The sequence below is a fragment of the Erythranthe guttata genome, chromosome 2 (genome assembly GCF_056151865.1).
Source record: "Erythranthe guttata isolate IM_541 chromosome 2, IM_541, whole genome shotgun sequence".
Classification (NCBI taxonomy): domain Eukaryota; kingdom Viridiplantae; phylum Streptophyta; class Magnoliopsida; order Lamiales; family Phrymaceae; genus Erythranthe; species Erythranthe guttata.
In genome coordinates, this window is record NC_142534.1 from 2,522,356 (window position 1) to 2,549,704 (window position 27,349).

The following is a 27,349-nucleotide window of genomic DNA, read 5'->3' on the forward strand; positions in this document are numbered from 1 at the left end:
GATTTCAAAGCAAGTTTTTAGAAAGTACGTAAAAGTGTGTGAAAAATGTATATTATCTGTGTGGAAAAACGCAATATCATTCCCTATTTATAAATGAGGAAACCTTGGCCTCCAAGGTTTCCTTTTTTAGGGTTTTTTCCCCCCTCAAGCCATTGTGTGTATTGGGCCTTTTACAACCCTGGGCTCGATTTACCACGAGCCGATACTGGGCCTGCGAGCCGAAGTTCCGCAGTTCGTCATTGAGGTCGTACGACCTAATGGTCTTTTTGTATCATTGGGCTGAATTGCCATGGGCCTTTTGTCGTGGGCCTAATTCGTATTGGATCTTTCCAGAATGGCCCGTATCAAATAAGTTGACAGAGAAAAAAAAAAGAAAAAAAATTAGTGATAGAACTTGAGCTTGATTTCGACAATTTACGCACACATATACATACATGAGATAGAATTTCAAACTCGCAAAATTGTATAAGAATTCAAGTACAAATAATTTGAGGTAAAAAGGGTTACATGAAAAAAGAAAAATCAGACTCAAAATTGTGTTGATCCTACAGAGAAGTGTTTAATTTAAAGGATCGATGATACCACATTGTCCGAACCTTTATCAGATGAACAGAAAGAAACCTACATATGACAGAAAAAAAAAAAAAAAAAAGAAGGAAAAACCTTACAAAATAGATAAGTGCAAAAAAGGTTGAAACATAAATATTCCAAAAGTCGATGAACCTCGGCATCAAACTTACCTCTTCTAATCCTCCTCTCATCCTCAACAACAATGATGATCCACCAATAATACATCTTTTCTTCTCCCAAAAACTAAAAGTATCGAAAAATCTCAATTCCCTCATTTCTTCAGAGCGAGAAACACATCTCCGAGTTGAGATTCGCAAGCAGTGTGCCCTTCTGGTTCCAAAGATTTAAGAAAACTCGCATCGAGTTCAAAAGTCTTCAGTATCTGAAACACCTTTCCGCAGAATTTACGCACATCCGCTCTCCTAGTCTGCTTCTCAGGCATGTTGCTCACCAAGTGTTTGATCAAATGACAGAGCTTCGGTAGATGGGTTTTCAGCATCTTCTTCGACACATCAGCCGAGCTGATATCAGCAGCAGAGGAGAGCTGAGATTTCAATATCTCAGTCACCAAATCGAGCGCCTCAACTTGTCTGAACTGCGATTTAGCACTGCCACACTTCTCCAAGAGGAATCCAAACAGGTGTCGCCCAATCCAAGGTCTTCTTTTAAATGTTTCTTTCAGAAATTCGCATTTCATTTGGGATTTTTTGCTGTCAAAGTATGCCACTAGTGCATTCTGAAATATGTCGCAAACCTTTTGGAGTTCGGTTTGTGGGAAGTTTCTTGAATCTATGATTTTTAGGATCCAAAATATCGAGCTTTGAGCAAGAGAGTTGAGCATTTTGTGCCTATTCCACGAGGCGGATTGTTTCTTCTTGGATGGATTGGCGGCGGATTTCTTTCTCTTGAAGGGCTTTGCCGCCAGCTTCAAGTACTTCTCTAGGAGGGGTTCGAGTACTGGCAGTTCAACTGACTCGTCTCTTGGATGTTCCTTGGCTTTGAATATCTTTTTTTGGATAATCCCCCATATGCGCTGACTAAGCTGCTCGCTCCCTTCGGTTGTTTGTGGATTAGCAAATGTCTGAGCCAGGTTCGCGAATACTTTCAGTACCTGCGGTTTACCTGCATAAATATATAAAATACATAAATAGTTAAGTTTGAATGAGAATCACTAATGTGAGTGAGGTCAAATAAAACCGTGGCAAGAAATTAACGTCACAATTCAATGGCAGTAAGGGGGCCATGACATCCCAAGGCTTCTCAAAAACTCCATATTTTATATAAAAAAAAAATTATATTTTCCGAATATTGTAATATTATTGCCCCAACATAAGAAACCTTGTAAAGTTTGATAAAAGCTCTAAATGGAGAGTCGAAATTTACCTGGATTTTGATGAAGGTAAATCTCGAGCAAAGAGAGGACACGGAGCTTAAAGAGCACAAGCTGAGAATGTGCAGTTTCACCTCCAGCTTGGTTCTTCTTTTCCCTAAATATTTCCGCGAGTTTACTATCCATCCGGAACATTTCATCATCGTTCATTCCCTCATCGTCGGACTCATCATCGGAATCATCACCATGAGCCACCGGAAGTTGGGCAGTGACCGCATCAACTCCGATCACCGCCTCGGAATCGTCTGTCTGCTCATCACTGTCGGCAGTTTCACCGGTCTCCTCCACGTCGGATTCCTCAGCTTCTTCGAGTCCAAGAAGATCATCTTCCGCATCATCTTCATCGTCTTCGGAATCCATATTGTGGTGTCGAGCTGGTTTTAAATCCTTTTTAATGACCCGTAGCATCCGAAGTAATCCATCATCCGTAATTTCATCACAGAAATATTTGAAAACCTATATAAAAAATTAAAAAAAATTAATGATTAAGATACACAGAGAGATAGAGAGATATACAGAAAGTTGCATCATAATCTCCTTGAGGGTTGCAATTACTTCACAAAGAAAAACCAATTTTCCAGAAAAAACTCAATTTTCTAATATATTTGTAGGGATTAGTCGCAGTCTGAGCTGTCTATTTTCAATCAAAGCTGCCCAAAAGGACTTTAAGCAAATTGGGAAAATATTAGTGTCCTAAGATGAAAGAAAATTAGACTTGTAAACTGCCCCATATTTTATAGTAAGGAGCGCAAAAAAATTCATCGTATAAAACAATAATTATTAAAAGACAGTTAGGTAAAATCACAATTGGCCTTTTGCTACTGACCTGCTCAATGGCAGATCGCATGGGAGCCGTAGACTGAGGCAACATAGAAAGCATCGTGTCAACAAGTACGTCCATTAATGCAGGTGCATCATCGCCATCAGATTCGTCTTCCCCGGAAGATTCTAGAATATCAGAAGATCCGAAAGCTTTCTTACAACATATGACAAGTTCAGAGGCAGCCTCGAAGAATTCCCCAGGCCGAAGCATGATTTGGAGCAGCAGTTGGATGAGCAAATACCTCAGCGCATGCAGTTTGTTTGCATCTGTGCTAAGACCAGAGTTGCGTTCCTACACAAAAACCAGAAAAGTAAATATACGAAGTCTCGGCCAAAAAACTCGTTTCTTTTAATAATCATCCTTTTAAAATACCTCTTTTGATAGTTGACTTTCTGTGGCCTGAAGTTTTTTGAATGCTTCCTCATCATCAGCATCCAAGGCCCTAGACAGTGAAACCGAGGGAATATTCCGTAATATTCCAAGAAACCGCATAAAATACGATCCAAGATCATTTGCCTCAACACCACTGACTACAGCATGAGGCCCTTCTCCTTTCTGAGCATTTGCAAGCAACTGCTGTAGCTGCTCAATGCACATCTGCCGCAAAGCATTAGGAATGGCAGATTTTGGCCACTTGAACATTTCTCCGAGTTCAAAAGATGTTACTTCAGTCCCAAGTGATGACGAAAATAGACCTTGCACCGCAAGGAACTTCAGAACATCTTTTTGCACATGGAACTGTGCGTCTTTATCGAGCTTCAAATGCTTCGAAACACTCGGAAGGGATTCAATAATCCAACTTTTAAGGAACTCAGAAGTACCTTGTGTTACAAGTGCACCCTTGTCTTCAATCGAACCTATCTCGGAATTGTCATCGGTTGTTTGACTCTGGTCTGAAGGTTCATCTGAAGACTGACCTTCATCAAGAAACATGGTCACCAAGTTCTTAATGAAATCAAGACAGCCCTTCTGGGTTTTGAAATCGGACATTAAATCCTTCACCGTTTTTGATCTGGTGATGCAGTCGAATTTCCCATTGCTGTGTTTCTGGAGAGCAACGATAACCTCAACTCTTCTATCATCGTCACTTGCCAGCCATTCAGACAGTTCTTTGAGGAAATGCTGCGCGACTTTGTACAGCCAAGAATCTTTTGTCGAAAGTATATCCATTAGACATTGGACGATCTTGTACGACAGTACAACCGACACCCACGAAGCGGGTAGCTTTGGAAGTAGAAGCTGCAACACATCAAATGCCAGTTTTTTTCGATCGTGAGATGAGGTTAAGAGTGACTCTTCGACTGTTACTTCACTGAAGCACCGAAGGTTTCTCTCCATGTCTTCTTCGGCTGAGCTAACCTTGCGGCTTTTTTTGTGTTTCTTGATGGAAATTTGACCTGATGCTGAGTCAGCATCTTGTACAGTATCGGGTAAGAGATTATTAACCAAAACGGGCCAGATACTGTGCACTCGTGGCTGACAGAAGGTAGACTCCTGTAATTTTCAAGATAAACAGATTAATACACAATCGAGGGCAAAGATGAAAGGAAATAATATTAATATTATACCTTTAAGCAACTTGCGATTTGGGACAGATGATCGGCAGAAAAGAACGCGTTTTTGCTATAGGGGGAAGGCAGTAGCTTCCCAAATTTATACTCAAGGTTGAATTTCTCTTGCATCTTAAGAGCGAGAAGTAAGGCGTCGGGATTTCCGACTTCAGTTGCTCCTTCGAACCACTCCTTAAACCCTGGTGCTTCAAGAACATGATTTGACACTGCTTCAATGGGTAACTAAAACAGCATCATGGAATAATGTCAGAAGAACTGTATTACGTTCTTCGTCGATAAAACAAATATTTCATTCACCAAATAAATAGTAACAAAGACTGGAATTGGCTGCATAATGATAGTAGAATATTTTTTTACCTTCTCAATCATTTCCAAAATAGTTGCGACAGCAGACTCTTGTAAGTACCGTTTCTTAGCAGCAAGAGCAATAAGACAACTAGTAAATTCTTTTATCAGAGGAGTTGTATTATCAGATTTCCATTCTTCAGCAAGTTTTTCTGACCTCGCAAGAGCTCCATATGCAAATAAACGACCGAGTAGGCAGTCTTTAGCCTCCTACAAAATCAGATAAAAAAATTAGACACGGAAATGAAAGTTCGGTTATTACACTGAGAGGTATTTACTGACCTGGCCCTTCATGTTACTAGTAACCTCCAACAAAGAAACGATTAGCTTCAATAGTGACTCCAACTTAATGCTAGTAACTGTGCTCAGTAAACTTGCAAGACCTAATGCAAATCCTTGTCTTGCACACTGCAGCATAAAGACACGGGAACGGAAGATTAAACATAAACCATACATTTTGAAGAAAGTTCAAGACCTTCAAATAATTAAAGACAATCCAACGAAGCGAATATGCTTTCTGAAGCAGCAAAATAACTAATTTCACATGAAATTACACCCTTCAAAGTTGTTGTCCTCGACAGTTTAACAAGACAATAAATAAGAGACATATCTAAAAACCCATAAAAACGAAAAAAAAACGCACCTCTCGTGAAGAGGACAATCCACGAATGAGCCTCCGGACAGCGTACCTCAAAGACGGGGCACAGTTATTCAACCCATCGTCTTTCTCAGCTTCCAGTTTCGACTTATCTTCAACCTCATCCTTATTCGCTAACTTCTCGTACGCCTTCTGGACTTCCCTCAACTCCTTGACCAGCGAAATAGCAGCTGCTTCTCTAACACTCACATCAGCTGCAGCCAAATTCTTAAACACTCCAATGTGGAACTCAGGCAACACACCACCACTACTACTATTACTCGTACCGGCACTCTCATTATTCTCATTACTACTATCGTCTTTCGAGTCTATATCCATTTTTTCAGTAGCGGCCTCAATTTTCTTGGTATTTGCTCCGATTTTCACCTTGGCAAGCACTTTCCTATGCTTTCTCCTCTCCATCGAGTTCAACGATGCCTTGGGACCATTCGAAGAGGTCGACACACCGTTAGTGTGATTCTGAATATCACTATCGGGAATCATCTCGGTATCGGTTTTCTTCTTTTCCTTTTTCATCCTCTTGATTAAGGGTTTCGCAGCCGCATCCTCCACGACGGAATCTATATCCTTATTAAGTTGCCCTAGTTCTTCCACTACAGATTCCTTCATAGAACTCGATTCTCTCTTTTTGCTACCCATTTTACCCCCAAAAGCTGCAGAAAACACCAATAAATATATAATCATCTTCCAAATAAAAATAACAACACTAATACAACCAATAAACACTTCCCTTACCAAAATGTATCCCGCAAATTAACAAACCAAAAAAAAAAAACACATAATACTAAATACTAATCGAATATATAATGAATCAATACAGCACTTACTTCTCAGCAACGACGAAATAATAGTAATTTACGCGCGAAAACGGAGACGAAGAATAAAATTAGGGCGGCGAAACACAGCTGAAGAGAGGGCAAATGAGTTTCCGTTCAGGGGAGAATATTAAAAACACACACACTTCAGAGAGAGAGAGAGAGAGAGAGAGAGAGAGAGAGGCGACAGCCGAAGAAGAGAGGGGAAAGGGGGAATCTGTTTAAACCTACATCAATTTTTTGGGTTGGATAAAACCTTTTTTATAGGCCCACTTTGCTATAAAGCCCACTAATAGAAATTATAATTCCGGCCCAAAATAATATACATTATAAATTTAATAAACATTTATCAAAGTATATATATTAAGTAAAGAATTAACTATTTTAATAATTCATATTTAATTAATTATAATTTATATTTTATTACTGTGTGTGTTTGTATTTTCCGGAAATGAATTGATGTTTGTTGAGTTTTTTTATCAAATATAATTAAGCATAGGGAAGAGGCAGAAAGGAAGCATTTATCGAGTAAATTAATTATTAAGAATTATATAAAATATCTTAATAGGTTATTACGTTATAACATAGTTTTTTTAATAAGAAATATTTAATTGATTGTAATTTGTGTTTTGTTAAAGAATTAAATACATTATTTTAATAGTCTATTAGGTTATAATATAATTTTTTTTAATAATACATACATTTAACTAATTATAACTTGTATTTTGTAAGAATGAACAAATTAATGTTATATAATTTTTTGATTTACTATATAAATAAAGAAATTCATTATTTTTAATTTACTCATATATTACAAACCAATAAGTTCCCGAAGCTTATTTTTTAAAAAAATAAGATTTTTCTAATTTTCTTACCAAACACTTTTTAAAATAAACTCTCTAACAGCTTATTTTTGAAAAAAAATAAGATTTTTCCTAATTCTTTTACCAAACACTTCAAAAATAAGATATTTTTTTTTTAATTTTTTTATAAAACACTTTTTAACAGCTTATAAGCTAAACATCTTATTAGATGTTTTTAGGAGTTTATAAGCTTAGCCAAATAGTTCATCTACATCTTTCCCTACACTTATCAAAACACACAGCATTTCTCTGCTACAACATTATTCAAGATCCAAAACAATCATTTTAAGAAAATTGTTCACAATAATTGGGTACATAGTACATACCATATCAATTCTGTAGCGCCAACGTAAAATTTATTAAAACAGTAAAATTCTAAGCGCGAATCAAATTCGACCGAATGTATGCCAAAATAGCAAAATCGCCTACTCAAATTCATCATAATGAAGTTTCTAACTTGGAAGATTCAATACAACCAAAACTACCCGGAATTTAGATACAAAGACCTCCAAAAAAAACTTTTTAGTAGTTCAACCGAAACAAATAAGTAGTCATCACCTCTCGGTCTGTCTACTTCTTTACCTCCTCATAATCCGCCTCGGGTGCCGCCTGTTCACCGCCCTGAGAACCTCCAGCAGCACCATCACCACCAGAAGAACCACCAGTCATGTGCTGCCCAATCTTCGAAACCGCCTTATTAGCCACATCCAACTTCGCCTTAATATCATCAATGTTGTCATTATTCATAGCACTTCTCAAATCCGAAACAGCAGTCTCGATTTCGGTAGCTACCTCACTCGGAATCTTGTCCTTGTACTCGTTCAAGCTCTTCTCAATACTGTAGATAGTGGTGTCTGCACTGTTTTTCAGGTCGATCAAAGCCTTCTTCTCTTGATCCTTCTGCGAGTGCATCTCAGCCTCCCTCACCATCTTTTCAATCTCCTGATCCGATAAACCGCCAGACGAACGGATAGTAATCTGCTGCTCTTTGCCTGTGGTCTTGTCTTTAGCAGAAACGGTAGTGATTCCATTGGCATCGATATCGAATGTGACTTCAATCTGAGGCATTCCCCTAGGTGATGGAGGGATACCCACAAGATCAAATTCTCCGAGAAGCTTGTTGTCAGTCGCCATTTCACGTTCTCCTTGCAATACTTTGATGCCCACTTGTGTCTGATTGTCTGCAGCTGTCGAGAATGTCTAAAAAAACGAATAAAACAGTCAAATTGCCTGCAAATCAAATATACATTTCGACATGGAAAAGGGTTCTTTTTTACTCTGCTCACCTGACTTTTCTTGGTGGGGATTGTGGTGTTTCTGTTGATCAACCGGGTGAAAATACCTCCCAGTGTTTCGATACCAAGAGAAAGTGGGGTGACATCGAGTAGAAGAAGCTCCTTCACATCACCACGGAGAATGCCACCCTGGATAGCAGCTCCCATAGCAACAGCTTCGTCTGGATTCACACCCTTGCTTGGGGGTTTGCCGAAGATTTCGGAAACTACTTCTTGAACCTTCGGAACACGTGTCATACCTCCAACAAGGAGCACCTCATCGACCTCCTTGGCCGATATGCCAGCATCCTTCAGACAGCTCTTGCAGGGTGCCTTGGTCCTCTCGATTAAGTTGTTGACCAGAGCCTCGAATTTCGACCTGGTCAATGTTATTTCCAAATGCTTTGCGCCAGATGCATCGGCAGTGATGAAGGGTAAGTTGATTGCAGTTTGAGAAGTTGATGAGAGCTCGATCTTTGCTTTCTCGGCTGCCTCACGAAGCCTCTGCAGAGCTAGCCTGTCCTTCGACAAATCAATACCCTCTGTTCTCTTGAATTCATTCACCAAAAAGTCCAATAAAGCATTATCGAAATCCTCTCCTCCCAAAAATGTGTCACCGTTTGTGGCTTTCACCTGTACAACAGAACCAAAATTAAACCCAAACCGAACCACGGAATAGCTGAAAAAACTGCTTGAGAAATACAATTTACCTCGAAAACACCGTTTGAAATCTCCAAAATAGAGACGTCGAAAGTTCCACCTCCCAAATCAAAAACAGCAACAAGACCCTCTTTGTTGTTCAATCCATAGGAAAGAGCAGCTGCAGTAGGCTCGTTGATAATTCTTTGTACGTCGAGGCCGGCTATCTTGCCAGCATCTTTGGTGGCCTGCCTCTGGGCATCGTTGAAATAAGCTGGGACTGTGACCACAGCCTTGGTTATGGTCTTACCCAGATATGCCTCTGCAGTTTCCTTCATCTTTGTCAGAACAAAAGCACCGATTTGACTCGGCGAGTACTGCTGTCCATTGGCTTCAACCCATGCATCGCCATTGGGAGCCCTAACGATTTTGTAAGGAACCATTTTCATTTCTTTCTGCGTCTGAGCATCGTCAAAGCGTCTACCGATTAGACGTTTGGTTCCAAAGACTGTGTTTGTCGGATTTGTGACAGCTTGTCGCTTTGCTGGTGTACCGACCAATAGCTCTCCTTTTTGGCTGAATGCAACTACTGATGGAGTTGTCCGAGCACCCTCAGAGTTTTCAATGACTTTTGGAGTCTGCAAGAAATGATCGTATTATACATAAGCAATATAATGGGAAACATATAGTACAGGGCAATATTTCCAGAGAGAATCATACCTTTCCCTCCATGACAGAAACGCAAGAGTTTGTGGTACCCAAATCAATACCAATCACATCACTTCCAGCTGGTTTTGCGCTGTACGGAGATGAAAATGCATTCAGAAACCCAAGATAAAAGGCTCAGCACTCAACTTAAGAAACTATGGAAAGGAAATAAACCTGAATGGCCTTGCAAGACCTGCCCACTTGTTGCCCAAAGCCCATGATGGCTTAGTGTTTCCGGATAACTGAATACGAAAAACAAAACTTAGCATTCAGTAACCAAAGAAAACACATCATTAAAGGCAAAATAATGTAATAAAAACGCACAGGAAAAGAGGCACTGCATCTACTACAAAAAAACAGATATCACATATTCGGTACTTGATTGCCAGGCAATGCCCATAAAATGCAAATATTATAACCTTGCCCAAATCAAAAGTGTGCACACAATTATAAACCACAACAGCAGGAAATGCGGCAAATCATCCATCCTACTCAACAGATATTGTGACAGCCCAAACTTTCTAGTCTAAGATACACTAAATACCACACTATAATATAACAAACAAATAATACAATCAGTCACATTATTAGTGAGATTCGATAACAGGAGAGAACCATTTCATTTTATCCTATAGATATCAATTTCCGATAATGAACTGAACAATAAAATTCAAACCGTGCTTTTACCAAAAAAAAATCTATAATTACAATTATTTTCCGAACGGCAGCTAGTTCGGAATACAAAAGCCGTCAAAATGGAAAACAGAGAATAAAAAAATCATGGCATAGTTAAAACACGAGCAATTTTCATTCCAGAAGTAGATTTTCTTTTCTCATTTCAGTAACAATAAATCTCCCATCACTACTTTGCATATAATCGGAGAATAAAATCATTAACCATCAGTAAACATAACAAAAACAGTAGATCGCAAACAAGTAACACCAAAAAAAAATAACAAAGCGAAACAAGCAACAATCGATCAGAAAATAAAAAAAAAATCAGGAGAAGAGACGTACAGTTCTGAAAGCAGAAATAGGAGCTGAAGAAAATTCTCTGCGGCGGAGAGATCTGAGAAGAACGGCGGTCGCCATTGATAACAGGGGTAGAGAGAGATGCTTTAAAAATCGCCTTTCTCCTTTGTTGCTGTGCTAGGGTTTTAGGGTTTACGGAGACGAGCTTTTTGAGGTAGAGAGGAGGCGGATATATAAATAGCGAAAATGGGTTTTTCTAGCAACTTATTTATTGGAATAAAATGAAAAATGAAAAATGAAATGGAAGGTTCTGGATTTTTGTTTAGCCAAACAAGTCGCTAGATTGTTTGTTCCCCAAGACAAAGTATTTTCCTTCATTATAATTTCATTTTTTTCTCATTTATTTTTATAAATATTTTGCTATAAATTGTTTTTATAAAGGAAACTTATTATATCGTTATAAACAGTGGCGGAGCCAATTTACGATCGGGGGTCAGGGCCCCGCAATATCATTTTTTTATTATTTTATATAGAAATCGTGTATAATAAATATCATTGACGATCCTCCACTAATTTATTTTAATGCATTCGGTTCCTTAGAACTTAAAATTGCGATTTCATTAATGATTATAGGGACTGAAATTTTATATATATATTTTTCAATTGACAAGAGAACTCGCAATTGCTCTAAACCACTCTAAATAAATTTTGATTTCAGTACGATAATCAAATTGTTGATATCAATTAAAATACAAATAATAATTTAGTTAGCGAACTATAAACCTCAAATTATGCATGACGCGATTCGTGTTTTTTTTAGTAACCCAAAAAAAAAAAAATAGGTATCATGTAATTCGTACTTGTAGACTTTTATGAAATTTGTATTTTTTTATTTTTTTATTTTAGTTTGGTTGAGTCTAAAATGTCTTTTATTTAAATATATACAGTAGAACATCGATAAATTAATAATCTCGTTAAATTAACATTTCATTAAATTAATAAAAAAAAATAATCACAACTGAATTAATTTATAGTAATTTAATTGAATATATTTATTTTTCAAGTCGGGGCCGTATTAGGGAATCGGGTAGTGGCCCAAAAGCACGACGAAAGGATGAAAAACAATAATCGTGTAAATTCATCCACCGCCCAAAACACGCTTTTGCTGTTTCTTTCGTGGCCACCACTTTTCTTGTTATTGGTAATTAGTTACAAAATTTAATTGGGTTCTATTTATTTAATATATATATATATATATATATATATATATATATATACACATAAATTGTTCAGTCTTTTTTCATATTTTTATTTACTTATTTTTCATATAATAGAATAAAATACTAAATAAAATATGTAATTAAATACCTCAATTTAACATATTAAAATTATTCTCTAGAAAAAAAAATATAGTAAAATTAATTTACAAAATAAATAAATAAACAAATATAGAGAGATCCCATAACAGAAGTATAATAGAATCTATAGTTCTGTACATCAAATCCAGTTTAAAAAAAATATATTAAAAAAAATAAAAAAATCCAAGAATTAATGATACCACAAATGTAGCAAGAAATAGTGTTACATAAATTTAGCATGGAATATATATGATGTGATGGGGGTGGGGTGGGGTGGCTTAAAGACGAAGGTACCCCCCTCGTTCGATTCTTTCTCCACCAGTTCGCCTAGCGAAGGACTTCCGATTGAGAGACCAACTCTTCCTCAAAACTCTCCTCCGTCGCCACGTCATCACACGGCTATAGATAGCCGGAAAAATGAAACACAATAGAACAATTCCTAGCATCGCCACGCAAACCATCATCACGTTTCTAAATCCGTCTTTTATCGTTGGATCTCTTTGTCCCGTCCACGGTACTCCTCCCACATTCATCCCAAAAACTGTCAAAAATAATAAAAAAAAAAATTATAATTTATTTCGATGAATTAAATATTAAAAGGGTTCAATTAAAAAAAATAAATAAATAAATGATCACCTCCGGTAATTATCGATAGAGGTAAGAATATGATGGAGAGGAACGAGAGGTAATATAATTTTCTATTAATTTGTTCAGCCTGCCAGCTGTCGAGGCCGGCCTGGATTGCGGTGACACGGTTGGCTATAAAACCGACGTTTTCCTTTAGTCTCCTTATCCGCCCGATTAACTCTTCCAAGGCGTTAATATCTTCAGGGGCAAACCAGTCTTTTGACGAACATTTCTCTTTCACTCGAGGGAATACTTGTTCGCCATGTGCAATCACCTGCGATTTTTTTTTTTCGCAAAAAGATATGCTAATCACTATGAAGCAATTATAATACGTGTTGATTTAGTAGAACGTCGATAAATTAATAACCTCGCTTAATTAATAGTTTCTCCTGATCCCGACTCGGTAAAAACCCTACTAAATTATTAGTTCGATTGTTAAACGGTTTTTTAAGTACGTACCTGCAATAGGCGCTGCAAGTCAAGATGCATTTTCGGGAATTTTCGGTCGTCTAACATTTGTTTCTTCAGAGCAAAACCACCTGCGCGCGCACACACACACACGCATATTAAGAATTATTACATCGACGAAGCGAAAAAAAAGATTTTGTCTTAATTCTACCATAATAAAGTTTTTTTTCCGAGACGTTGTTTACTATGTAGTAAGTGCGGAACTTAAAATATAACAAAAAAAAAAAGACGAGAAAACGAGAAACGAATAACGAAAAAAAAAAACACTAATTAAGAACATACCTCGATCCATCTCAAATTCTACGGTATCCAATTCGATCTCAAGCTTGGTGACGAAATCTTGAAGGTGATCGACATGCGTATCGATCACATGCACGACAAGATTCGAAACCGACCTAGGCACGGGATTATCGGCCTCCTCAGAATGATTCATCGTCAGCAAGAAATCCAAGACATGCTCCCTAATTACGATCCCGCCCCTCTCCTTCTCCTCTCCCATCCCGGAACTCTCCACAACCGGAATCTCCGACAGCAACGACTCGTTCGCCGGAGAGAACCCCAACCGCGGGACCCGCCCTAAAGAAACCGTAATAACCGAATTCTCCGTAACCCTAGCAGCAATCCTAAACGTGAATTTACTCGAAGCGGGCCCCGCCGAATTAACCCTAAACACGAGGGCGCCATCTACATACCCGCAAAAGGGCCCGTTACTTACGAGCGAGAGAATATCTTGGAGCTTCAACGGAGGGCAGAGAACGTCGATTAGGTACTGCGCTAAATGCGAGAGCTTTTGATTCCCTTTCGGCAGCTCGACGTGGTACCAGCAGAACTCTTTACCGCGGCCTTGTTCGAGAGTCCATTCTTTGTTGTAGTAATTCCCTTCACCGTCGAAAATGTAGGCTTTTTGCCTCACCGCGCCGGGGTAGCTCGAGTGGTGAAAATGGTTTTCTCTCGAGTTTCTTTGTGTGGACGAGGATTCGATATCGGTGTCGTCTGTTTCGCCGTTTACGTGGTTCAGCTCCATTCGATTTTTCTAGATCAACTATATACTTAAGGGGAATCTACAATTCGAATTAACCGAAGACAACCTTGTTCACTAGCTTCCCGTTTCGAAAATACAAAACGAGTGAAGGCCAACCAATCAATCAATGTATTTTGAATCAAACCTAGTAATGAAAGTGTTTACATTTTCCAAGAAATCAGAAATGCATAAATCCCTAATTCTTAAATCACCATTGTTGTTAGGCACACCCCTGAAAATCATTAACATAAATTAAAATAAAAAATAAAAAAGGGATTACATACAAATTAAAACCCAGAAAACACAGACAATAGAGAAATCAAGAAACAGCAACCCAGATAATAAAATTATTCAGAAATGAATAAATACAATTAGAAACCCACTAATTGAATTGAATTGAATTAATTAATTAAAAAAAAGAGGGTTTTCATTAACATACCTTAATTGGCGAATCGGTGCGGAAAATTAGGGAAAACGAGAAATGAATGAAGAGAAAGAGGGAAAAACCCAGCAAGAAAGAAAGAAAGAACCAATCTTGAAAGAGTCCCACTATTAACCAATGACATTTTTTGGGATTATTTTATTTTTTTAATTCAAAATTCAAGAAATTAATATTCAAATAATGGTGAAGGGGATTCAAAACAGAGAGGAGTCAGAATTCAGATGCCGATTAGTAAAATAATATTCAACAATGGGTTGATGGTGGTTTCCTTGTTGTTTCTTCGTGCACAGAGATTTTGATTTAATTGTTTATTTATTTATTTATCTATTTATTTATTTATGTTAAATATAATATGATATTTGGGTGGGAAATAATTGAGATTCGATGAGATTTTGACTCTGATTTTATGGTAATTTTTAATTAATACGAGATGAGGAAATTAAAAAAAGAAAGGTTGAAAAATATTTGTTAATATTTATGAATATTATCCTAAATTTGGAATTATACTTGATTTTTTTTAATTAAATATTCTGTATTCAGTGCATTCCATATTTTTTTTTTATTTTTTATTATTGGTTGAACTATCTATTAAAAGATAAGATAATTTAAAATAATTAATTGTTGAAAAAAGCATACACAAAATTTAAACATAATCAAATTATTACTAAAAAAAAAAAATTCAAAACTTAAATATTACAAAAGAAAAAAACAAATCAAATTCAACACATTGAGTATTAAGGGCTAAGCCCAGACCAACCAAACTGAAATTGGGCTGGGCTTTATAATTTGTATTTTGGATCAAAGTATTCGAAAATATTTAAGCTTGAAAAAAGTGTCGAATCAATTAAGATTTGGTACATAATTACTTGTCAAAAACAAAATAAATTGATCAAATTTAAAAAAATAAAATAAAATAAAGTACTCGGAAAAAAATATTTTTTCTCTTTCATGGAAAATAAAGCAAACAAGGTGCTTTCATGGGTTATTAGTTTGATAATTTAATATTTCGCTAAATTAACAGAATTTTGCTAGTTTCGACTGCATTAATTTCTAGATGTTCACATGTACATAGTATGGCATGAGCACGGGCCAGTTCAATTTAATGGACGTTGTAAGACGATAAAACGATGGCGAATAAAATATTTACACATGTTTGGAGGCTATGTTCGAAATTATTATTACCATAGAAAAAAAGGGGGTATATTACAAAACTTAAATTTACACAATATAATTAAAAGATATATGTATAAATTGGGGTGGGGGGGGGGGGGGGGGGGGGGGGGCATAGCCCCCTTGCCCATATTGCCCTTGTGAAAAGAATGAATTTGCATAAGCTAATAATAAAATTGTACTATATAATGCATAAAGAAAGTCTAAAGTCTACTCACATATATGTGTCCAACAAATTGGTGGTGTCATAGCCAACTTTGATGGACCAAATTATTGCCCCTCACATGTTCACTTGATGGTTGACTCTTTTGATGATGTATGCTAAGAGGCTTATAAGCTGTTAAAAAGAGATTACAAGCCATTTCAGAGTGTTTGGTAATTTTTAGATCTTAAGACTTTAAAAATTAAGTTTAAGACTTGTTTTTAAACAATGTATATACTCCACCTTTTAATTTAAGATCTTATAACGAGTAAAGATAGCTTATAGACTTATCATCCAAATACTGTAAAAGTTAATTTAAAAAATAAGACGTAACAACTTATCAACTCTCAAAACAGCTTATCTGACGTTAGAGCTTACCGACTCTTTAAAATAAGCTTAGCCAAAGAGGCCCTAAGTCTTGCTTACCAATAAATATTTAAAAAATATGAGATCTAAAACACTTTTATTTAATTTTCAATGAGTTTAGTGCTATCTTAATTCCATAAAACACTAATTTAATGAAAACCACATCCCATGAAACTCAATACTATTCGAGTTTATCACACACTAGTGGTTTCCGTCTTTTCCGTTTGCAAACTATTATACAAAAGTGTGAATATACCTGATAAACATATGTGATTAGTTGCTGATTCCTTCATAAAAAAATAAATAAAATAACATAGGTCAAAAACTCTTTTAACACAAGAAAGATATGATATATTACAAATAAGCCACTGAGATATTTTAAAACTATCAAGATTCATATTCTGAGTATAAAAATTATATTTAGTCCGTCAAAGTAACGGAAAATCAAAAAAGTGTAACGTTAAATCATGAAAGATTACCCAAATTAACATAGAATCTGCAAAAGATTGATACTACTATCTATAGCTTAAAATAATAATAATAAAAAAAGATACAAGGATTAAGGATAATTAATCAAGATTATTTCTAGTAGTGTATTATTTTCTTGGATCCCATCCCAACTGACTTTCTTTGGTCATAAATAATGAACACTAACAGTTAGCAGTCAAATAAAATACACAATAAGTTTTATTTCTTAACCCATAGTGTTGAAATTGACTTTTCATGTACATGATATAGTTGACTAACCCTTGGACTTTTTGAAATATATTCACACTTGTGATATTTGATATAGATGTAGGTACTATGCATGGTTGTTAAATCTTAAATCGAATCACAAATCAATTCAAGATATGTATTATATACGTGTAAATGTAGTGTGCATATATCTATCTATATATATATATATGAGGCACTTGTAAAATCTATGCTCCCGGAAGTTTACTAAGTTATGCCTTAAAAGACAAGATGTAATGCTACAACTTAAGATATACAAACGAAATGAAATGCAGTATTCACTCCGTTCTACAATATGTGTTGCTTTTGAGAATTTTTTTGGTTCCATCATATTATCTATCACTACACAATTCCAATGTTGCATAAATTATATATTTATCAATTATAATCTTATTAATTCTCCAACACTATTTCTGCATTAATTAGTAAACAAGGATATTCGATGATGTATCAATATCTCAATATCTAATTTATTTTCTCAAATCAAGACATTCAGATTTAAAAAAAAAAAAAAAAAAAAAAAACTTACATCTATTTAGGAATGGAGGAAATGGAGGGAGTACAAAAATTGTAGGGTCCTACATCACTACTATTTCAACCATACTAGACTCCACTCCCATGTGATAATATTAAAAAAATTGAAAAAATCAACATTCTTGATCCATTAATTACCCTAAGCTCACATAGTCACATGTCACAAAATTACAAAAGAAAAAAACATTATTATATATTTATATAAAAAATTCTCAACTTATATTGTAATCACACTTCCCTAGTCCCCTTGATGATACCATACCCACCCCTACCCCCCACCCCACCAAAATAGAGACCTCACTACATTAATCAAACTATATAACCAAAGTTTGGCAAAAAAAATTAAATAAAAAGAAATCAAACCAAACTTTTTTCAGACAAAATCAACTTCTCCACAGTTTCCCTCTCAATGGGTACTTTGGAAGTGGATAGTCCATACCCGAATACCACAACCACAACCCACCAACAAAGTTCATCAAAACAAGAAAATTTCATCAATGAAGAAGAAGAGTCCCCTATCGAAGAAGTCCGGCTAACCGTGACCAACACGGACGACCCGACCCTACCCGTATGGACGTTCCGGATGTGGTTGTTGGGCCTCTTCTCGTGTGCCATGCTCTCTTTTCTCAACCAATTCTTTGCTTACCGAACCGAACCGCTCGTGATAACGCAGATTACGGTCCAGGTGGCAAGTCTCCCTGTCGGCCATTTTCTTGCGGCCGTGCTGCCTAAGTCTAGGTTCCGGATACCCGGGTTCGGGTCGAGGATGTTTTCTCTGAACCCGGGCCCGTTTAACATGAAGGAGCATGTGCTTATCTCGATATTTGCTAATGCTGGGAGCGCTTTCGGGAACGGCTCGGCTTATGCTGTTGGCATTGTCACCATTGTTAAAGCGTTTTATGGGAGGAAAATATCTTTCTTGGCTGGTTGGCTCCTCATTATAACTACTCAGGTAACTAACTCTCTCTATACTTCAATTATATATATTTAAAATGGGAAATTTACTGTTTTCATCTCTCAAGTTTGCAATGATTTCACATTTGGTCCCTTCATGTTTCAATAATTTGACATTTTTGGTCATTTCCGTCAATTTACCCTTGGTCCGTCAGTTACGGTAGTGATGTGCACATGCTTGATTCCGTTAGTTTTAACAGAAAATTGACGGAAATGACTAAAAATGTTGAATTTTTCAAGCATGAAGGACCAAATGCGTTTTTTTTTGTGAACATGAGGGACCAAATGTGAAATTGATTCAAACTTGAGGAATGAAAACAATAAATTTCCCAATATTTAATACTCTATTGTCGTTTGTGTCACTTGCACCAAACTCAAGTCAGTGTCGTTTAGCTTCCCTTTGAACTGCCTATTGAAGTGGTAGATACTTTTGTGTGGACATTTCCAGTAAATAAAATCGAAAAAAAAAAATAAAAAAATATATATATATATATATATATTTAAAAATTAAAAAGTGATTTTTTTCTGTTATTTATCTGTAGGTATTGGGATACGGTTGGGCCGGGCTATTGAGGAAATATGTGGTTGAGCCGGCCCACATGTGGTGGCCCGGCACACTGGTCCAGGTTTCCCTCTTCCGGTTAGTAAACTATATATATATATATATTTCCTGGCTGCGCCACTATCTAACTTATTTTAACATTCTAGTCCTTATCTGAACTTATATGCCATATTACCCCACCCAAAAAGAAAAGGAAATTACTTTACTACTTTTTTAGTGTTTCTTTCTCTGTATATTTTATTATCAACCAATATATATCTCTTTCTTTATTTTGACTTCGGGATCTCTTGGGTATCTTTTAGGGGTTTATTATTGCATTTAATCCCCTCTGTTAAGTCGAATTGCTAAAAAGTTACTCATGTTATTTTGTTGGCAAAAATTCCTCAATAATTCATTTTTTCAGCACACAACCCCCTAACCAGGGTGTTTCTGCCAATAAAGTAACATGCGATGGTTATTTAGCAATTCAATATAATATAAGGGTGCTAGTTGCAAGACTAAGAGCCTACTTTTTCTTCTCTATTCACATTAGAGAAGAAAACAGCAAGTTTATCTTTTAAGCTGCCTAAAATAATTCAAAAGAGTTTAAGTCATAGGTGCTTTTATGCTAATACTTATAACACGAGGAGCTTTTTTACAATTCGATATAACAGAGGGGTACTAAATGCAATAAACCAAAATAAAAAATAAAAATATGTATAGCAATTTACAGGCTGGAGACACCTAGGACTTTTCACGTGCAAAGTCTTTGCCTTTACTATTAGAGCATCTCCAACCACGTGGTGTTTGGAGTGCTAAATGCTATAATTTTATAATTTTACCATTTATGAACTAAAATTCATGCTCCAACGGGAGAGCTATAATATTGCTCACCTGCTAAAACCTAAGATGGAACTGGTATTAATACCTGCTACTATTCACGTATGGTATATGATAAAAATATTAAAATATTACATGACCCCACCATCCTACAAACAATGGTAATAATTAAAGTCAAATAAATAAATTATGGACCTACCCAAAATAAATAGAGTGTATTTTGTATTCTTTATTTACGTCAATTTTTTTTAATGGTTATTAAAACTTGAATTGTTTTATATTAAGTATGTTTGATATATGTAAATTCGATTAAAACTATCTGTAGAATATATATGTTTTTATAATATATATATATATATATATATATATATATATATATATATATATATATATATATATATATATATATATATATATATATATATATATATATATATTTGTTTAATTATTTATTTAAGTTTTGTTTAATTGTTTATTTTTTATTGTACATACATATAAGAACAAAAATTAATTACACACAACTATTATAATAGAAAAGTTGAAAATTAATAAAATATAATAAAATGCTAAAATATAAATGATATGGTTGGAGAAAATAGTAAAAATTGAGTTGCTATAACACTATTGATGAGCTATAATAGATATAGCATTCATGTTTTTAACTTTCCACTTTGGAGATGCCCTTACAGCTAACAAGTAAAACAAGTTGCAAGTAGTTAATCTTTCAATTTCATGTCATATATCATAATATCAAATCTCATGCATAACTAATTAATGTATTCACATCAATTTGCACAAAAAAGATTCCTCAGTAACTACAGGGAAATCTACAAACCTTAGATTGCGGCTAGATTCATGGGGATCAATTAAGTAAACCAACGGTCATCGAATCGTTGACTTATTTCAAAATCAACAGTTGACTCCAAGTTCAACTTTTTGAAATTTCAGCCTCATCCAATAGAAACTAGAGAGAGAGAGAGAGAAGAGAGAGCATTTAATTGTTTTCTCTTCTCTGGATATCAAATATTTGAACTCAGGAACAGCATAAGCATGGTAAAAGCATTTAAGTCTTTCCTGCTGCAACGAATTTATCGAGAATTTTTGCATATAAAACATATAGCACGACAAGTTTTTCCATAACTCATGTTAAATCACAACCACGTATGTAACTTGAACGTAAAACCATAAAGAAGAAGGAAAAATGAAAGAAAAGCAAGCAAAAAGTCGGTGTCAATGATCATTGTGTCATTACAAGTCAATGTACGTGAATTACGAGTCATGTTAATCTCCAAAATTCAAACATGCATTTTCTTGATACGAACTGCATTTCCCATCTTATTCCGAATTCGACGTCCAGATTCTCTTCTCGTAACTCAGGTTTAAGAAAACATTGACTCACGACTTCTGTCTGAATTTTACAGGGCATTGCACGAAAAAGACGAGCAACGCATGTCAAGGGCTAAATTTTTCCTAATCGCGCTAATCTGCAGTTTCTCTTGGTACCTAGTACCAGGTTACATATTCCCAACGCTAACGAGTATCTCATGGGTATGTTGGACATTTTCCAAGTCAGTCACAGCACAACAAATAGGATCAGGCTTAAGAGGACTCGGTTTTGGAGCCTTAACACTAGATTGGACAGCTGTCGCATCGTTCTTGTTAAGCCCACTCATATGCCCCTTTTTCGCAATAATGAATATCTTTGCTGGTTATGTGCTGATAATCTACCTAGTACTTCCTATAGCCTACTGGGGATTCGACCTATACGGTGCTAGTAAATTTCCCATTTTCTCCTCGCACTTGTTCACAGCTCAAGGTCACAAGTATAACATATCCGCGATTGTGAACGACAAGTTTGAGCTGGATCTGCAAAGTTACGAAGAGCAAGGGAGGATACATCTCAGCATGTTCTTTGCCTTGACGTACGGATTTGGTTTCGCAACAATTGCAGCCACTCTAACACATGTCGGCTGCTTCTACGGAAGGTACAGTATCTTACTATCTTGCTTAGAGAAATTGTTTTTGGTTGGAGTCAAAATTATCAATTTAAATATGGACAAACTACACTTGACGATTCAAAATTCAGGATACAAAATTTATCTGGTTTTTTCGTCATCCCCCAAACATGAGTACATACTAAATAGAGGTTGTATTGTAACTACAGGGAAATCTACGCAAGATTCCGTGCTTCGTACAAGGAAAAAGATGACGTTCATACGAGACTTATGCGAAGATACGAGGACATACCTTCTTGGTGGTTTTATATACTACTAGCAGTGACGCTTGCAGCTTCTCTAATACTCTGCATCTTCTTGAACGACCAAGTTCAGATGCCATGGTGGGGGCTCATCTTTGCTAGTGTCATTTCCTTCACGTTCACACTTCCGATCAGCATCATTACAGCCACAACAAACCAGGTGAACTGATAGATTGCATTCGTACACATTCCCCTTCATTTGCAGAGTATCAATGACGACCGCTTGACTGACTGGACAAGCAAAATAATTGTTGCATCAGTATCAAATCAATATAATGCACACACTCAGTCCACACACAATGAATACATATTTAAAGAGATATGTGTGTATAGAGAGAGAAGAGAGAGAGCAGTCAACACATAAACCTGGACATGCAGACAGTCATAAATATATACCATTTACAAGCATAAATACCACGCATGAGAAAATTTCTGCAAAACTAAACATGTTAAATTTGCAGACACCAGGTTTAAATATTATCACAGAGTATGTTATGGGTATAATATACCCAGGAAGACCGATTGCTAATGTCTGCTTCAAGACCTACGGCTACATGAGCATGGCACAGGCTGTCTCTTTCCTCAGTGACTTCAAGCTAGGCCACTACATGAAGATTCCTCCGAGATCTATGTTTATAGTTCAGGTATACAACATTACAGGGTCCATTACCATCTTCAAATACAAATATTTCACCATTCTCGTTTTCGACACCAATTTTTATGTTGAAAATTCGCCTTTCAGTTCTTGGGAACAATTATTGCTGGCACCGTCAACATTGCTGTGGCTTGGTGGCTGCTTACGTCTATTACAAACATATGCCAAGACGATCTGCTTCCACCAGACAGCCCGTGGACATGCCCTGGAGATAGAGTCTTCTTCGATGCATCAGTTATATGGGGTTTAGTGGGACCGAAAAGAATTTTCGGAAGTCTTGGAAATTATAGTTCAATGAATTGGTTCTTTCTTGGAGGTGCAATAGGGCCCGTCCTAGTTTGGTTTCTCCACAAGGCGTTTCCGAAACAATCTTGGATTCCCCTAATAAACCTTCCTGTCCTTCTAGGAGCAACAGGTGCTATGCCGCCAGCAACACCATTAAATTACAATGCCTGGATCATCATTGGAACAATTTTCAACTTCTTTGTTTTCCGCTACCGCAAAATCTGGTGGCAAAGGTACAACTACATTCTTTCGGCAGCTCTAGATGCCGGAGTAGCTTTCATGGCGGTTGGGCTCTATTTCACACTGGGCATGGAGGAAAAAGGAATAGATTGGTGGGGTACTAGTGGAGAGCACTGCAAACTAGCAACTTGTCCAACTGCTAAAGGCATACGAGTTGACGGCTGTCCCATATACTAATGTAATTGTACTTAGCATTTTCCACTATTTGTTTGGTATCAGGGATAACTATATGAACTCCATATGTATGAAAATCATCAATCTTAAGGTATATTCCAAAAATTACAGGAAATATCCTCTCCATATCTCCTTAGATTAAAACCACAGAGAATTTCAGCAGATTCATAATCATCACCATAAACTGGAGCCTTTATATATCTGAAATTTTGGTTTCTAAAAATTGATAGCACCAATTCCTAATGTATCACCTATAACATAGGCAGTACACAATTAAATCATGGGAGTCATCTTTGCGAATAAGCCAAACATATTGATTACTATGATTGAGACAAAAAAAATGTCTTTTGACTTTTTACCTATTGGTAAGATGATGCTTAAGGCCTTACCGTATTGGTGAAGACTGTGTTGAAAGCCACTGGTTATATTCATCCATGCGAATGATAAAGGAGCTCGAACTTGGGGAACCCCCACCACCATATGCCTGCGGGTTCAGACAGACTTGAAGTTTACTCCAGGAAAGTTCTTCTCGGGATTCTAAAGATTATTGGGTAAGGAGGATTGACAAACAAACTTGGTTGTTGCATACCTTAGCAACTTCAGAAGTATCAGTACTGCTATCTAGAGTCCTGAGGCACATTTTTAAATTATTACGCTGCATGTGTATGACAGCTCCAATAGGCCTGTTTCATCACAAGATAAATTCAGAATGAAGTGGAATTAGTACCCCTTTAAAAAACAAATATTAGCCTTATAATATGGCCTTACAACGCGCACACATACAATACACGCATACCTAGCAACGGTATCTTTTGAATACATAGAAATACAGAAACAGTCGATGATCTTGGGCCTGTGGAAAGGCTAATCATCCAAGTGAAAGAGCCTAGCATACAATTGTCGAGATGCCATCCAGAACTATGAAGGTACATAATAACACAACTTGGACTAAGCATTATAATTTGTACAGTGAAGATAACTATGACAATAGCAAATTTCAAGTGAGAACAAGCTAATATTTTTCAGGCTCTCAAGCAGAGCATCTATGTAAACTCCCTTTGAAATATTTTTCAGGCTCTCAAGCAGAGCATATAAATTATCTGGATATTTAAAAACTGCTAGCTAAAACAAAATGGAACTTTGAGCTACAGGGATAACTTATTTTTGAATTCCGAGTGTCATTTTTATTAATACAGCATGTAAAGACACTCCCCATTTAGATAATTTTTCCCCACGTCAAAGACTGATCTAAAAGTAGGAGAGTATTATCATATAATTAAGTTATAAATAGAAGTGTAACATTTTATTGTCATTTAAAATCGAAGCAGGGATAGATCGGTCAAATACAAAGAAGTCCAAGTAAATAACCTCAATCCAGCTGTCGCACTCATTTGGCTGAGTTCCTTCCCGATTTCGTCGCTGAAATCTGAATTTCCATCAGCTCTAACCCCCTAAACAACAAACAAAGTAGATGGCAGACAGTTAAAGGATACTTCTACATTTTCAGTCTCTCCAGTTCTTCAAAAGCACCCAATAGAAGTATGAAGCCATATATAAACAGATTGCTAGTTTAACATAAACTGAAGAATGGAAGTCACTACTTTGAACCATGGAATTGACAATCAACTAATTAAATCTTGTGAAACGCATGTTACTGAAAAAAATTGTATTACCAGACACTCCCCATAAAATCCTCGGCCCAACCGAACTCTAAAAACCTTACGCAGCAGTTTATTTGCGGCAGTCTGTCGACCAGAAAGATAGGCATTTCCTCTTGTGATCAAGTCTGCACAGCTGATCTCCATCAACTAGTCATACAGACAAGTGAAACAAAATTCAAGCATGGTCTCAACTACAGAAAAGATAAGTACAGAAAGAGCAAATAGTATAGTGACTGGAGCTAACACTTCCCTTCATAGGTTTGCATTAAGTTTGCCACTGACGCTCCAAAATCATGTTATTGTCAGGTGCAGTAATACACTTATTAGCTACTGGCAATATTTTTTCCGATTAACAATTTTTAGAAATCACTCCTTGCAACTAATTATCAATGACGAGAAAGTATGGGATAAACAAGCAATTTAACAAAATTTAACTAGCACCTGTTGAAACATGGATGAATTAGTGATGCAGTTCAATTTAGAGCGCCATTCTTTTAGTCCAATATTAAATGCTTTAATATCAGGTAAGCTCCACTGGCGAAGATCTCCATCTTGAATGTATTTGAGAACCATCTCCACCCGCTCTTTGTCGTCGTGGTTTAGCAGGTTTATGCTATCATCCTAGTAAATATTCAGTAATATAAAATAACATCCCTACTCATATATAGTGATCCCTCAGGCTCAAAAATCTTCTAGTCCTGGAATAAAAAATTACTAAATGCTCTGCAGAAAGACAGGAGAAACGATAACCAACAGAACAGCACACACACACACACACACACACACACACACACACACACACACACACACACACACACACACACACACACACATATATATGCACATTTATATAATATGTAGTATGCATATGGTTCATCACTCACACTTACATTATCAAATCTCGTCTCTGAAAGTTTAGAACAGAAATATTCATATGCAGCAGTGGAGCTACTCTTCTCGATATTTACATGAAACTTAAGTTTCATATCAGAATTTTCACTTGGTGGATTTGGGCAGAGCGCTGACTTTCGGTGATCAAATCCAATGATCCTAATAGCAACAATTACTGACTTAGTCACTGGCAACTGCAAGCTCTGAGTTTCTTGAAGAGGCAAACGAAAGTCACTATTTATTTGACAACGCGCCCAATATTCACTTACATGGATGATGTTCGCCTGGAAAGCTCCAGTGCAAAATCTTTTGGACCCAGAAAATCTAGGAAATAGCATGTCTTCATTCCTTCGATGCATAAATCGTCAACCCTAAGGAAAAGGAATGTCATGAACAGAATGACAGGGTAAAACGATACGAAGAAAGAGGAGGAGGAGAAACATTCAACACATCTCCAATTGGGAAGAAAGAAAAAGAGAAAAACAAAACAAATTAGTATCACCTATAGGGAAAAATTGAAATTGATTTCACATTGATACGATATACGTATTTGCATCTCACACAATTGAAAAATAAATCATATTCATGATCAGCAATTCTCACTGAAATCAAAATATCTCAAATTCAACATGGCAGAAGAAGAGGACGAGCTCAATATATATTATTGAATGTGCATAACAACATATCACATAACAGCGCGAAAAAAAAAAACGCAGCACACACACACTGTATTACCTGAAAGGTGCGGCGGCGGAAAAGGGCAAAATGAGGCAAGGGAAGTTAATTCGAGAATGGTAGAGGTGCGCGAACAGTGCTCCATAAGCTCCGGAGAATGAGGGGTAATTGTACAGGACCAAGTTCGGGGTTTCATTTTCCGACGCCTCGCGTATTGCTTCCAGAGCGGCGTCTGATCGGAATCGGCGTACGAGCATGTGAAATCGAGACGGCAGAGAAGACTCCGTGAGCAGCCGTTTGAAGGTAGCTGAGAGAGACATTAGTACCAATTTGATGGTGGTCGATTCGGCCGGCCGGCGGCGGTGTCCCGTCACTAGTTTACCCTTTGCGCGAGTTTATTAAAGGCTTAATCCTACTTTGCACTCTCGAAATAGAGCCTTTTGGCACTTTACATCCATAGAAAATAATAATAGTATTTTGCACCCTCAAAACATAATAAATCATTCACAATTCACCATGAGTTGACTAATAAATAGAATTTCATTTTTTTTGGTTTTTTTTCAATAGTTCAATGTAACAAATTAAATTGATATTTTTTTCAACCTCCAACCTAATTTCGAGCGCT

General features: G+C 36.5%; 5 protein-coding genes across 6 annotated transcripts; 1 reads left to right on the top strand and 4 right to left on the bottom strand.

Moving 5' to 3' along the window:
- Nucleotides 1-445: 445 nt before the first annotated feature.
- LOC105949555 (DNA polymerase V family) lies at nucleotides 446-6,463 on the bottom strand. Its single transcript, XM_012972854.2, has 9 exons — nucleotides 6,185-6,463; nucleotides 5,343-6,010; nucleotides 4,982-5,107; nucleotides 4,712-4,909; nucleotides 4,352-4,576; nucleotides 3,156-4,277; nucleotides 2,787-3,074; nucleotides 1,954-2,416; nucleotides 446-1,692 (listed from the first exon to the last, which is right to left on the bottom strand). The coding sequence occupies exons 2-9, from the start codon at nucleotides 5,994-5,996 to the stop codon at nucleotides 842-844; spliced, it is 3,927 nt and encodes a 1,308-aa protein (XP_012828308.2). The 5' UTR covers nucleotides 5,997-6,010; nucleotides 6,185-6,463; the 3' UTR covers nucleotides 446-841.
- An 835-nt stretch (nucleotides 6,464-7,298) lies between these two features.
- LOC105949509 (heat shock 70 kDa protein, mitochondrial) lies at nucleotides 7,299-11,060 on the bottom strand. The gene is made up of 6 exons (XM_088824113.1): nucleotides 10,674-11,060; nucleotides 9,831-9,898; nucleotides 9,669-9,747; nucleotides 9,020-9,586; nucleotides 8,322-8,942; nucleotides 7,299-8,235 (listed from the first exon to the last, which is right to left on the bottom strand). The coding sequence occupies exons 1-6, from the start codon at nucleotides 10,746-10,748 to the stop codon at nucleotides 7,606-7,608; spliced, it is 2,040 nt and encodes a 679-aa protein (XP_088680239.1). The 5' UTR covers nucleotides 10,749-11,060; the 3' UTR covers nucleotides 7,299-7,605.
- A 989-nt stretch (nucleotides 11,061-12,049) lies between these two features.
- LOC105949551 (Magnesium transporter CorA-like family protein) lies at nucleotides 12,050-14,866 on the bottom strand. Its single transcript, XM_012972849.2, has 5 exons — nucleotides 14,542-14,866; nucleotides 13,364-14,334; nucleotides 13,073-13,152; nucleotides 12,623-12,887; nucleotides 12,050-12,527 (listed from the first exon to the last, which is right to left on the bottom strand). Exons 2-5 carry the CDS (start codon nucleotides 14,103-14,105, stop codon nucleotides 12,265-12,267), a joined length of 1,350 nt encoding a protein of 449 aa, XP_012828303.2. The 5' UTR covers nucleotides 14,106-14,334; nucleotides 14,542-14,866; the 3' UTR covers nucleotides 12,050-12,264.
- A 2,844-nt stretch (nucleotides 14,867-17,710) lies between these two features.
- Nucleotides 17,711-23,612, top strand: OPT4 (oligopeptide transporter 4). Its single transcript, XM_088824126.1, has 6 exons — nucleotides 17,711-18,503; nucleotides 19,048-19,145; nucleotides 21,308-21,871; nucleotides 22,051-22,303; nucleotides 22,605-22,787; nucleotides 22,886-23,612. The coding sequence occupies exons 1-6, from the start codon at nucleotides 17,961-17,963 to the stop codon at nucleotides 23,498-23,500; spliced, it is 2,256 nt and encodes a 751-aa protein (XP_088680252.1). The 5' UTR covers nucleotides 17,711-17,960; the 3' UTR covers nucleotides 23,501-23,612.
- LOC105949553 (heat shock protein) lies at nucleotides 21,906-27,235 on the bottom strand. Of its 2 annotated transcripts, none has more exons than XM_012972852.2 (9): nucleotides 26,785-27,235; nucleotides 26,319-26,420; nucleotides 26,049-26,208; nucleotides 25,600-25,779; nucleotides 25,171-25,305; nucleotides 24,866-24,948; nucleotides 24,087-24,180; nucleotides 23,887-23,981; nucleotides 21,906-22,374 (listed from the first exon to the last, which is right to left on the bottom strand). In XM_012972852.2, the coding sequence occupies exons 1-9, from the start codon at nucleotides 27,042-27,044 to the stop codon at nucleotides 22,353-22,355; spliced, it is 1,131 nt and encodes a 376-aa protein (XP_012828306.2). In that variant the 5' UTR covers nucleotides 27,045-27,235; the 3' UTR covers nucleotides 21,906-22,352. The 2 variants fall into 2 exon arrangements, with proteins under 2 accessions (XP_012828306.2, XP_088680257.1); XM_088824131.1 differs by having other exon boundaries at nucleotides 22,235-22,374; nucleotides 23,857-23,981.
- Nucleotides 27,236-27,349: the final 114 nt, after the last annotated feature.